General features: G+C 42.5%; 1 protein-coding gene across 1 annotated transcript; it reads right to left on the minus strand.

Annotated features, from left to right (window-relative positions):
- Positions 1 to 5335, minus strand: LOC139480174 (uncharacterized). Its single transcript, XM_071263206.1, has 4 exons — positions 5261 to 5335; positions 3649 to 3715; positions 2208 to 2304; positions 1 to 1708 (listed from the first exon to the last, which is right to left on the minus strand). The coding sequence occupies exons 1-4, from the start codon at positions 5333 to 5335 to the stop codon at positions 1324 to 1326; spliced, it is 624 nt and encodes a 207-aa protein (XP_071119307.1). The 3' UTR covers positions 1 to 1323.
- Positions 5336 to 13054: the final 7719 nt, after the last annotated feature.

Consider the following 13054-nt stretch of genomic DNA (forward strand, 5'->3'; position numbering starts at 1 on the left):
AAACACGAAAACGTCGGGGTTTTTTCCGTATATGGTCATTGGACGGAAAAACGACTAAAAATTCATTAAAATTGATAAATTGGTCGAGTCTAGAAAGTGTCCGGAAAAGCGTCGAGTTTTTCAAATGGACGGAAAAACGATGCTTTTTTGCTCCGCTTTGTACAACTGTAAACGGCCAATCAGATGGCGCTGGTCCCCCGACGCACGTGATACCCAAGGCTTCCTTTCGGAAGCACTAGGTTTCGTATTTCTGGCATGCCTTGCTCTAGTATCTGTCGCGCGCAGTGCAGCGAGATTTGCTGATTAGTCAATTTTAGGATATGTAACATGTTAAGGAATTCAGACACGCGCCGAGAAGTCAAACCAAACCATGTTTCGTACCCACTGTTCGAAAATTAGTCTCTAGTCTCATAGTCTCTTCATTTCATTTGAAACTGAACTCGAATAGGCTATAAACGTGGTCTAACATTTATCTACTTTTCAAACACAGTCAGTTTATCTCCGTTCTACCACAGACGATTATTTCAATATCGAACTAGTTCGTGCCTTGCACAGAAGACTGTATATTCTGGCATGGCACGAGGATTGAATTGAACTCGTCTGTGAAGGGGATGTGGGTTCCTTTGATACGTTTTTTAATCATTGTAAGTAAAAAATATTCGTCAAAAGAAAACAAATATTCACTGCAACAATTGAATAGGTTGAAATAAGCAACAGATTGCTTATGGGGGAAAAGGCCACTAGAAACAAGGTTAACTGTTGGGTAAGACGTGCTACAGTACCCCTGTCAACACTACATGGAATGGCCTGACCTAGATATTTTCTTCAGAGTAGTTGTTGACAGTTACAGAACAGTTTGAAATGTCGAAAGAGGCGAACTTGCCAGTTTTTACATTTGTGCAACTTTGAAACGATTGTAGTGTTGTTGTTTGAATAAGTGCGAAGTGAAGCGGTCATAAAATCAGACGCATTTTTAAAAAATCCAAATTGATTATGTCTAATGTTTTTTGTGATATTATTGTTCATTCAAATTCGTGTATTTCACGAAGTCATTGCAGAATACTAAAGTACTCACTCTCCAACCTAGCAACTTTAGCAGAGTTGCGTCCCTTAGACGTGCCAGAGGCCGCTTGTTGCTGATTCGAAACCTTGTTTCTGCGTTAAACAACGAACAAACAAACATACAAAGTTGAAACCCAGTAACGTACGCCGTGGTTTCGAAGGTCAGGATCGCGTTTGTTGAAGACTACTGCTGCAGCATCTTGTCGTGCAAAAACGTAACTGAGCTTCACTTCCGGAAAATGCACATGAATATAGAATTCTTTACATATCATCCGTGTTGTAGTCTTGTCCAGTATGTCTGTGTCCAATGTCCATATTACACATTTGCGCAGATTCTTTCTGTCCAATATACATCGGCACCGTCTCATCAAAATCATTTTTCGGCCTAATTGGGTCGGTTTCCAACATTCCGTTTTTTGGGTCACCCCTTGCAGTCACATGACTTGTCTGTAACATCCGCCGGAAGTAGTATCTGAGCACTGGTTGCACAGTAAAATATCCAATGGCGGACCAGAGAATAACACAGATAAATATCCATACATTGAATGACATAACAGCTAACATCAGCAGATAGCTCACCAGGACTCGGATGACGTAGAGACATGTGAGGCAGACGTGGAGTTTCTTTCGTTGTCGCTGTGTGGAGCTGAAATGGAAGACAACTTGTAAGATGATGGCGGGGCGAGTTAGTTGTCAGCATAAAGGTTGTTATTTCACCATGAGGTGGAGTGAAATGGGGTTTAACGTCGCGTCCAGTATTATTGCACGTATAAAGCGGCGCGCGCGCGCACGTGTGTGTGTGTGTGTGTGTGTGTGGCTGTTTGTACTAGTCCGGACTGCTGCCGATTTATAGTGCTAGCCCACTGAGATACCATGCCGCAGTTTAACATAAATACCCCACTCAGACACAGTATTCTCAGAGCCGACCAGTCCTTGTTTTATCCCCTTAATGTCGAGCGCCAGACAGGGTAACAACAAGTACTATCTTTACACGGTAATAACAAGTACTATCTGTTAACGTCTTTTGGTATGACGCGACCGGGGATCGAACCTCGGACCTCTACCACTAGACCGCGGAGGCGGTTATTTCACCATGAACGATTAAGAGGGAATTAATATGTATGACTTATTGATAGTATTCTGACCTGTAAGACGCGCTCTGTTCCTTGTAGAAGAAATAACCATTGATGAACTCGAACAACACCGTAGCAATGGCGGACACCACTGACGCTGCTGCCAGAACTGGATCATAAAGATGCAGATATGAGGAGAAAGACAACGGCTGACGTTTGTTTGTTGGTTTGAGTTAAAGTCAGCAATATTCCAGCTATTTTAAAGTTCCTGTCAATAATTGGTTCTGGACCAGGCAAACCAGTGGTCGATGGCATGAGTAACCACCAATACCACCGGGCCACGGTGACATACTTGTTTGTTTGTTAGTTAACGCTGCACTCAGCTATATTCCAGCTATATGACACCGGTCTTTAACTAATCGAGTCTGGACCAGACATTTCAGTGATTGATATCATGAGCATCGATCTATGCAAATGGGTTACGATAACATGTATCAACCAAGTCAGCGAGCCTGGCCAGCAGATCCCGTTAGTCGCCTCTTACAAGCATAGAGGTGCCTGTTTCGGCAAGCATGGGTTGCTAAAGACCTATTCTACCCCGGATCTTCACGGGTCCGGTGACAATCTATCAGCAGTCACAGTGCCTGACCACTCGATTTCCGTGTTAGTTCACTCTTACGACAAACATCAATTACTGACAACAAAGTATTCGACAATGTATTGAGCAATTACTGACAAGGTGATTGTAATTAATCGACCGCCGCAGTAAACGTTATCCCTCAATGTCTGTCTTAATATGTTTCCTGTTAAAATCAGTTCCAGCTGCTTCCTAATAGATCATATGACGCACGTTATTCACCATCCGATATCATGCATTTATCGGGGGCACGGGTGGCCCAGTCGTCTTAGGCGCCGCGATTCGCTGTGCAGAGATGCGTCCCTTGGGCACGCCAGAAACCTCTGATTGTGGGTTCGAATTCCGGTTCACCCCGATTATGTTTCTAGGTTTGTCAGCACCGTACCCGTGCTCGTGGGTTTCACCGAAGTAGTAAACGTCTGAGACCTGCATCACTTCGGGCTTTCCTCCCACATGAAGCTGACACGCCGCGATATAGCTGGCATACTGTGAAAAGCGGCGTGAAACCCAGTTCACTCACTCACTCACTCACTCATGCATCTATCATACGTCCTCCTTGCTCTCAAACTTCAATCATGATTGTTAAAAACAACAAGAACACCACTTCTGGCGTTGATTCCCTTGTGCTCCGTAGTGTGAAATTAAGGACTCGTACTTTCCTTGTTTTTCTCATATTAGAACATTTGTGCGAGTCATAGACTGCGTTATGGTCATAGAAATAATAAAATCGTCAAACAATGATTTGAGACAATGTAGTAATAGATGAACTATAACTGTAATAAATAGAACAGTGCTTGAAATGAAAGGTTGACGTTTACTATTACTAGAAACATCTGTTTTAGTTCTCACAATCAGAAAGTTACTGATAATAAATACCCTGTACGGAGTCAGTATCCCAGATGTGGCCGAGGAAAGGCAGTGAAGAGGAGGCTGACAGATACATCTGAAATACATGCGTAATGTGGAGTGTACGTTCTCAAAACCTCAAAGGATTTGCTTGAATTTATATTTTGCAATCTCAGAAAAGAACTTAATACAATTCTGCCAAAACATTGTACCATTTTGTAATCACCTACCTTCACGACAAACTTAAGGGGGGGGGGGGGGTTGGCACAAAACTGGTGCCCATGTACTTGCATCCTATCTTCGAAACAGTCACGAGTTTGCTAAAACGTTGTTTAATCTGGGTTTTAGGGTAGGCGTGTAGTGGACACTTCCAAATTTGACGGATATCCGACGCTATTAACTACTTCAACCATATGTTCCCACGTATGTACGTGTGAACGGAGCCTAGTGGTTAAAGCGTTCGCCCGTCACGGTAAAGACCGGGTTCGAATCCCGACATGGGTACAATATGTGAAGCCCATTTCTGGTGTCCCCCGACGTGATATTGCTGGAATATTGCTAAAGGCGGCGTAATACCATATTCACTCACTCAGATGTGAACACTTGACTTGCCTTTGCATGTGTTTGTGACGGATGCCACCGGTGGGGCAAGATACGCTCGCCCTTTCACGACACCCTGGTGTCATCACCATTTGACAGTGATATGTGGTGAGGTGAGGTGTGGTGAGGTGAAATGGGGTTTAACGTCGCGTCCAAGATTATTGCACTTTTATAGCGACGTGCATGTACGTGTGTGTGTTTTGTGTGGCTGCTTGTACAAGTCCGGAATGATAGCTCACTGAGATACCACGCGCAGTTAAACATGAATACCCCACTCAGACACAGTGTACTGACTCCGAGCCGACCAGTCCTTGTTTTAGCCCCTTAATGCCGAGCGCCAGACAGGGTTACAACAAGTACCATCTTTTAACGTCTTTTGGTATGACGCGACCGGGGATCGAACCCCGGACCTTCCGCTCTCCGGGCGGACGCTCTACCACTAGACCACGGAGGCGGTCGACAGTGATTTGTAAACCCATGATAATTATATAGTCGGAGTGCCACAGTGGACTCGGGTTTGCTCATGATAATTTTGATCAAGGAAATAGTGTCATTGCATTTATCCCAGAGAGTATTTACCCATCCATATATCCAATAATCTTTAGTATTTAATCTCACCATGATCTAACTGAAATACTGTTCAAAGAGGCGCACTCCAGTCTGGTAATCCAGACTCACTTATTATCCCCCGCCCAACAAAGTTGGCGGGGGATATAGAAACGGGCTCCGTCCGTCACGCTTCGTTTCCAGAGTATAACTCAGAAACCGTTCAATATCTTTTCATGAAACTTTGCAGGTCTGTCAAGTACATGCTGAACTGGTGCCTTTAGCTATTTAGAAATTTTAAAAAATTTTACGTTTCCATGGCAACAAGATGTACTTAGGTTCCAAACTCTTCTTTTTTTACAATTTCCATGACAAGTTCCACCTCGGTGAAAAAAGGTTAGAGTTTGTTTCGATTTAATTAGTGTCATAAATTCTGCAACAGGGGCGGGGGATATAGCCACGTTAGTCGCAAACTCTTGTTACTATAAAACCTCACCTGATGTTTATGATGAGTGAGATGACTCGTGTTGTGTTTGTGTGAACTGGCATCGTCATGTGTGAGGTCATTCATTGAGCGAATATATGTTTGACCACACGTACACCCCTTGGCGTCCCGGCAGCATTGAATATCGATGTTATGTTGGTGTTTGGGAGCTGAAAGGTGCAACGTAGCGCAGTTCAACAATCCAAGAATTTTATGCCGAAATACTAAAAAAATACAATCGAAAGGAGCTGTCCATCGAGAGCTTTTTGGCCAATCTTTTTCACCACCGCGATGCCAGGAAAATACATCCTCCCTGTGAATGAAGCACGTATCTACCTGAACTTGAGGGGTGGGTGACAAATTATCGTATCATGTACGAGTGAGTGAGTGAGTGAGTATGGTTTTACGCCGCTTTAAGCAATACCCCCCCCCCCCCTCCCCCCACCACACACACACACACACACACACACACACACACACACGTTTGCCAGCGATGGTCGTCATTTCACCCGGGTTAGAATTGGTCTTCAGCAACCCAGGCTTGTCGTAAGATACGACCAACGGGATAGGGTGGTCAGGCTCGCCAATTTCGTGGATCGATGCTCATGATATCAATCACTGTATTGTCTGGTCCAGGCTCGATTGTTTCAAACCGCCCTCATATAGCTGGGGTATTGCTGAGTGCGACTTAAATGTGACAACATGAGCATCGACCTACGCAACTGAGATACGATGACATGCATCAACGAAGTCAGCGAGCCTGACCATCCGATCCCGTTAGGGGCCTCTTACAAGCATAGTCGCCTTTTACGGCAATCATGGTTGCTGAAGACCTCTTCTACCCCGGATCTTCACGGGTCATAGCTGTGTTTGAAGTTGCTCGGACACAAAGATGCTGTAACGCTTCACACATTGTGTCTTCTGATTACCTTGAATCTTGGGGGATAGAACTGGTCCCAAGTACCCTTTCAGCGGTAGAAACTTACATTTTAGTCCACTAGTCCTTATAATGATAACAAATAGCAAACCCCTTAAAAGTGGCAAATTTGTATAAGTCCCTGTGATACATAAACTATTGGGCAATTTGACAATGCATATAGTACAATTGCCAATTTCTGCCGCTGCTCATTCCTCGCAGTAACAGTCGCCTGAATGTATCGGTGGTCACGCACTACGTCTATAAGCAGATTGCGTCATTGTGCCCTGATGGCGTGGTTCTGTGCCCTAATTGCGTGGTTCCTTGACCTGATGGTGTGGTTCTGTGCCCTGATGGCGTGCTTCGTTGTCGCTGGTGGTCTGGTTCAGTCTCGTTTATTTACAGGATGTGACATCGCTGATGACTGCGACATTAAACAACATTCACTCACTCTGTCAAACGAACACTAAATTAGAGCTGAGAGCAGGTGCGTGTGGACCACATTGTATGAGGTTCTGGTATCGTGGTTATCTGACGTGCCCTGAACAATGGCATAATGAATGTTATACAACTGTGTAGCCACAGGCACTAACGGCATTCGTGGATGGATCTGTACCAACTGGACGTATCATCTGGGACACAGCAGAACCCTCAGATCAGCAGCCTTACCTGCTTGTAATAGATCCTGTCCAGCGTCGGTTGAGACTATTGTTCCACGAAGGTCTCCGAGTTAATTACATGATAAGGACGACCGTGAGAAACCCCATACCGAAGCCAGACAATTTTGTGTGCGATGACCTCTCACCCCTGACCTAACCGAGTGACCTTGACGTGGCTTATCTATCGACACATACTTGAATACAGTACTGTTGGTTCAGCTCTTGCGCCATCTGCGACAGATGATTGTGAAGCCGCCGATCAGTTTTGTTGTCAGCAATCCCATTCCGATGTCTGTCCGGTAAGATTAACAGATCCTGGCCATTGGTCACCACTCGCCCCTTTCCGTAACCCACAAGAAGACTCGTCCCCCTATCGATGAATGTTATGTGCGAAAATACGACAAACCAATCAGAATGCACGTATGATTTCAAGTTCTTCGTTAAAGAATCCCTCAGAAATAATTTTTGATTTTACATATGTCTTGCATCTAAATATATACCCAAGACACAGTTAAATGTGTTCAATCATACTGTATAATTCCGCACGTCCTAGTCTACTTTAATTGCATCTGAAATATATATTATACATGGGGAAATAATATGTGAACGATTACACAACGAGTTGACAATTGTTTTAGGTATGCCCGTTTGCGCTAAGACAGAACCCGGTAGCAAAAATGGACATGAGAGGGGCACGAGTCGCTATTCGGCTTGTCCCGGAATAACACGAGTTGGTCACGAATGAGATCCTGGCCTACTTGTACGAAGCGATCCTAGCGCTACGACGACTGTAAGCCTTTATAACAGAGTTGCAAAAACGATTATCCGTGAAGATCCGGGTTAGAATTGGTCTTCAGCAACCCATTCTTGTCAGAAGAGGCGACTAACGGGATCGGGCGGTCAGGCTCGATGACTTGGTTGATGCATGTCATGGTATCCTAATTGCGTAGATCGATGCTCATAATGTCAATCACTGGATTGTCTGGTCCGAACTCGATTATTTACAGACCGTTATCATATAGGTGATATATTTCTGAGTACGTTTTAAAACAACAGAGTTGCAATGCCCGTAGCACTACTATCGCTTTGCACAACTGGGCCGGGTTAAACAATGATATATATATATATATATATATATATATATATATTAATATATTTCTTTTTCAGGTGTATTACCATGACATATGGGTTTCCTTTGTCGGAAATCGTTTCCCGAGTCGATTTTCTAATTAGGAATTAGATTGTTTATGTGTTTTTTTTTACAAAAAAAACACAAAAAACGAGTAGATCTTGATTCTACAAGAGTCCTTACAACAATGGGCTATCACTTATCACTTGTCTGGTGTAGTAATCAAACCATTGTTCTAATCTGAAGTTGAGCAGCTCATCGCAGTGTATATTTGATGTGTGATAACTGATTTCATATTTTATCATATAACAGGAATGTTTCTAGGCAGGATAAAGCCAGCGGATAACAACGATATCCGTTGGGGGTCATATGCGGATAAAGATGCAAATATCAAAGGTCAAGTAGGGACTACTTTCAGTGTTTATAAACAAACATGGCGTCGCCCTTGTCATTCGGCGATCGAGTCAGAATTAATCATCGGGAATCTTGAGAAACAGCTGGGATAATTGCTATCATTATCAAAAGAATACTATTAGTCTAATACACTGACAATCAGTCTCTAACTGTGCCGTAGCTGAGGCATTTTACAAGTTTTGGCAACTTTTGAGAGGACACCAGCCAAGCGGGATCAGTTTCCATATCTCTGCCTGTAGACCTCTGCGGCTTGGAACCTTTTCCCAAATTAAAACAGTTGGATTTGGCCGAAATATCACCGACTTGTTTCGTTTTGTCGCTGTGTGTACATCTGACTGCACTTCGTCACATTATGACAGGCAAACTCTAAACAAACGTGTCGTCTCATAGACTAGGGTTGGAGTAGCTTCCCTTCGATAAAGGGCAGTAACTCTAGCGGACAGACCGGTGGACTGCCGCGAAAGGCAAGTAGAAATAATTTGTGTAGGTCATTGATGCTTTGCCTGTATAAAGTAACGCCAATGTATAAGAAACAGCTTTCAGTCACTATATTGACTGTTGTCATTGTCCAACTGAGACAACACTTACCTTCTAACGTAATATATATTAATGCGCACATTCCAGAAAAACTTGCAATGTTTAGGTAAAATTTGTGAGCGATGGGAAGAGATATTTCGAGCATAGAATTGAAGAATATTATATGATAAAGTGGTTATTACGCTCGTGTGTTTGGGGATGGTAAATATTCCTATTATGCATAAACACTATGTATTTAGCTCGTCAAGGCTCGCTAAATACCATGTTTATGCCCAAAACATGATAATTACCATCCCCTCACTCTATGAATTATATATTTCATAATTTGAACACAGGTGTGAATAATCATGAACGTTGTGAAACTAATATTTACCTTGACAGTAGCTTTTTATCTAACATTCTGTCTAGAGCATCAACAATGGACAATGACACGACCTGTCCTGGGGTTACTGTGTCATATATTGAGTGGAAGAATGTTCACGATAAACTACATAGTACACTATATCAGTGACAGGGTCAGTCTCACACATCAGTGCTGGCCATAATGTCTACCGCGTTATCTCATCTATCTTGTTCTGATTAAATAATCACACAACAAATTAATTATTTATTCTTTGGAACCTCATCCCTCTTCTCACTCATTGCTATTGTTTCTGATAATGAACATGCTACGTACCGTAACAGACTATTGACCCGTTTAAAGAGAATGGAGACACCGCCCAAATTTGCTCGCTAGGTGGCGCAAGTGTAGAGGTTATAAGCCGCAACCGGAAGTCAGCTTTCCAAGTTGCTCGTATCGACGATTCGATCGGCCATTTGTGAATATGCCAACGCTGCATTGAACATTTCGGTTCTGAAAGCTCGTAGTGATGCAGGCCTGAGACGTTTATTACTTTGGCGAAAGGCAGTCGCACGTGCATGGGCTGACAAGCCAATGTGTACTTAAGGAAGGAATATGGGATTTGATCCCACGATCCTGGCACGACAAAGGGACGCTACTGTGCATCGAATTGCGGCGCATTTAACGATTGGGTCACCAGCGTCACAGATCGAGGATGTGACTGACTACAGGGAGGATCAGTACCGGCTCAATAGAAGTAACAGTTTGGTTTTACTCCACTTTTACAACAAATCCCGCAGCGTCACTGCACCATCACCAGAAATGGGCTTTACTCATGCAGTACACTGATTACAGATCTTCCGGGTGATGAGCGAATATCTTATATCCACTGAACTATCAAACATAGCAAGTCTAGATTGCCCCAGCTTCTGAAATTGGGCATTAATTTAGGCTGAATTGGGATTTTATGTGTTATTTTGTATATATATAAAACAAACAAAAATATTAATCTCTAGCACCACATGGTATTGAACATCCTATTGAATAGTTGAAATAGTATTGCAGGTCTTATTGCAGCTTTAAAAATCTAATCTGGGCTGGATAGTATAAAACCTACTTTCTGTCAATGACTACAGCTATCAAAATCAGATTAAAACGACATTTAGATATAAATCAAAACCTGTGACCTTCATATTATAAAATATGACTTTCAATTAATATTTCATTCTTACAAAAGGGGCAGGTTCTCTCGGCAAGTGGTGTATTGGTGTCGCGTCAGGTCTCAACTCTGAGAGGTGCTTCACCACATGAGTAACCTTGAAAGATCGCTTCCTTGAGTTCTCTGGAGGCTTTTGTGGACAATTTGTTCAACAACGTAATTCTTTAAAAGTACATTATGTTGTTAATTTATTGGCACCTGTCCCACGATTGCTGCTCGGTAATTCCACGCGTTTGCAAGTAGAAGTTGTAGAAGCACGCGTAAAATGAATTACGTTTGATTTATTAACAGACCTAGCGTTGCATTGACACCATGTGTCAGGCGATCCAATAAAACGTTCAGATCAGTTTCCGATTCTGCTAGTAGCACTCTATCACCGACGTAGGCTATTTTAAGCGCCAATTGTTGTCTCATTAGTGACTACTCCGCTTGATCGCTTGTTTATGGCAGAAATTCGATCATTCGTGAAAAACCGTAAAAAGAATCGGTGGTAGCAAACATCCTTGCTTAAGACCTCATCTCACATCAAACCATGGTATTTCTCATGTCTCGGGTAACTACTAGTATTCAATCTAAGATTTGGTTATAACTAGGTCTGATGTTGTCAATGTATTACAAGCTATGTAATACGCTCGTGGTAGCGTAGCAAGAGAGGAATGCTCAGTTGAGTTGCCAAAAAAAAACAGTTGTAAAATGTCGAAACAGTGATCAAAGGATTAGCCGATAGTACGTTGATTGACTGCTTATTAATTATTTGACATTAAGTAAATTGTTACCACGTGTCAGTTGATCAAACAGACTCGACAACTATCAGAAACACCTAAATGAGAAACGAACGCGAGTACTAATATCCAGAAACGCTTTTCATTAGAAAAATAGAAAAAAAATGTCACCTGTATATTGAACCGCTCTAAATGGAATTTATAGGGGTTTTAAAAGTTTAATTTCAATTGAAAACGCAGTTCATTTAGCTCCATTCTACCAGGACAAAATGAAACCTGAACTCTTTGAGGTTAGCGAAGAGGCATAAGATTAGTCCATTGTTTTGAAGGGGTTGTCAATTTCTATTAAAATAACACCGACAATAGACTACAATCAAATAATGACGGTTCATAAGCTTGAACATGTTTTTCACATCACTATGCTTTGCTCGCATACATGTCAGGCATAGATAGTGTATGCCACGTCGGGAGCATGAAGTGTTCACTGGAGATGAGTAGACAAGCCTTGCAAGGTTTACCGTATTGCCTCTATTAGACGCCGGACCCCTAATAGACGCCGGCCTCTAATAGAAGCCGGATCAATTGTTCAGTGCAAAAAATAGAAGCCGGGCCTCTCTTAGACGCCGGATCGATCAATTGATACAATTAATTATCCCTTTTGGGGGACCTAAATTCGTGGTCATAGTGAAATGGGGGTATTAATAGAAGCCGGGCCTCTAATTGACGCCGGATCAAAGCTTGTCCGAAATAAATATAATCCCGGGCGTCTAATACAGGAAATACGGTAGTTCTACACTACACCATTAGGACGTCACGCCGCCCATTGTGATGCAGAAAATATGGCGCCAGATTCGGATACAGAAAAAAACGCCAAATTTCAAGCTCTCTGATGTCCCCAAAACTCCCAGTCGATTAACGCTATCGTGTTTTCTGCCAAAAATGTAATACCACATATACTTTGAATAGTGTAGTTGCCGGAAATCTACATTTAATCAATAACCTGTATGAACTGTAGTGAGTGAGTGTGCGAGTGAGTGAGTTTTGATTTTACGCCGCTTTTAGCAATATTCCAGCAATATCACGGCTGGGGACACCAGGAATGGGCTTCCCATATAGTACCCATGTCGGGAATCGAACCCGGGTCTTAGGCGTGACGAGCGAACGCTTTAACCACCCCTGTATGAACTGTAAAGAATTGTCAATTTATATGGATACAGGGTATGTGCCTAATATTGAACACATAACATCTGTCGGTTGTAATTACGATACAGTAAACTACGTTTATTACGAACCGGCTTATAACGAACTGACGGATATAACGAAATGTGTTTGATCCCGTCTGTTTCCTGTATATATGCTTATAACGAACTACGGTTATAACGAACTGGTCCCTTTGAGTTCGTAATAACCGTAGTTTAATGTATTTGCATTTTGTTTTCATTCACATGCTGTAGATTCGGACAGAATCACTCTCGTTTCTTAACGTCATCGTGGGGACGGTCTTCGATACGAGGTAGACATCACGGAGTCATTGTTTTCACGAGACTTTGTAGGCGTGTAAATGATATAAGCAATGCTCAGGAAAACTCATTGGTTTTTATAAGTCAAAATAATGTAAACGAAAATCGCAGAATGCCTAGCAAATATCTTATCAAAACTTCGTCAACAGTGCCGAAGTAACCCGTGAAAAAGCCTACATTCGCAATTAATTCAAAGTATTTTTCACCTTAAAATTGTTGATCAATGTTCCAAAAATAAGTCCTCTTTTTTTCTCCCTTGCTCGGCCCGACATGGCTTGAAAATGAAACATTGGTAGAACTTGGTAGACATGTTGAGGACATTTCCAAATTTGACGCACCAGTGACAGGGA

Source organism: Haliotis cracherodii, unplaced genomic scaffold, assembly GCF_022045235.1.
Source record: "Haliotis cracherodii isolate W230 unplaced genomic scaffold, xgHalCrac1.p SCAF_4, whole genome shotgun sequence".
Lineage (NCBI taxonomy): Eukaryota > Metazoa > Mollusca > Gastropoda > Lepetellida > Haliotidae > Haliotis > Haliotis cracherodii.

What these genes read in the sequence shown, in the direction of transcription:
- LOC139480174 (XM_071263206.1), bottom strand. Translation starts at nt 5,335, where the DNA reads ATGAATGACCTCACACATGACGATGCCAGTTCACACAAACACAACACG. An exon ending in TCACTCATCATAAACATCAG is followed by an intron (nt 3,716 to 5,260) that starts GTGAGGTTTTAT and finishes CATGTATTTCAG; the next exon opens with ATGTATCTGTCAGCCTCCTC. An exon ending in GGATACTGACTCCGTACAGG is followed by an intron (nt 2,305 to 3,648) that starts GTATTTATTATC and finishes TTTATGATCCAG; the next exon opens with TTCTGGCAGCAGCGTCAGTG.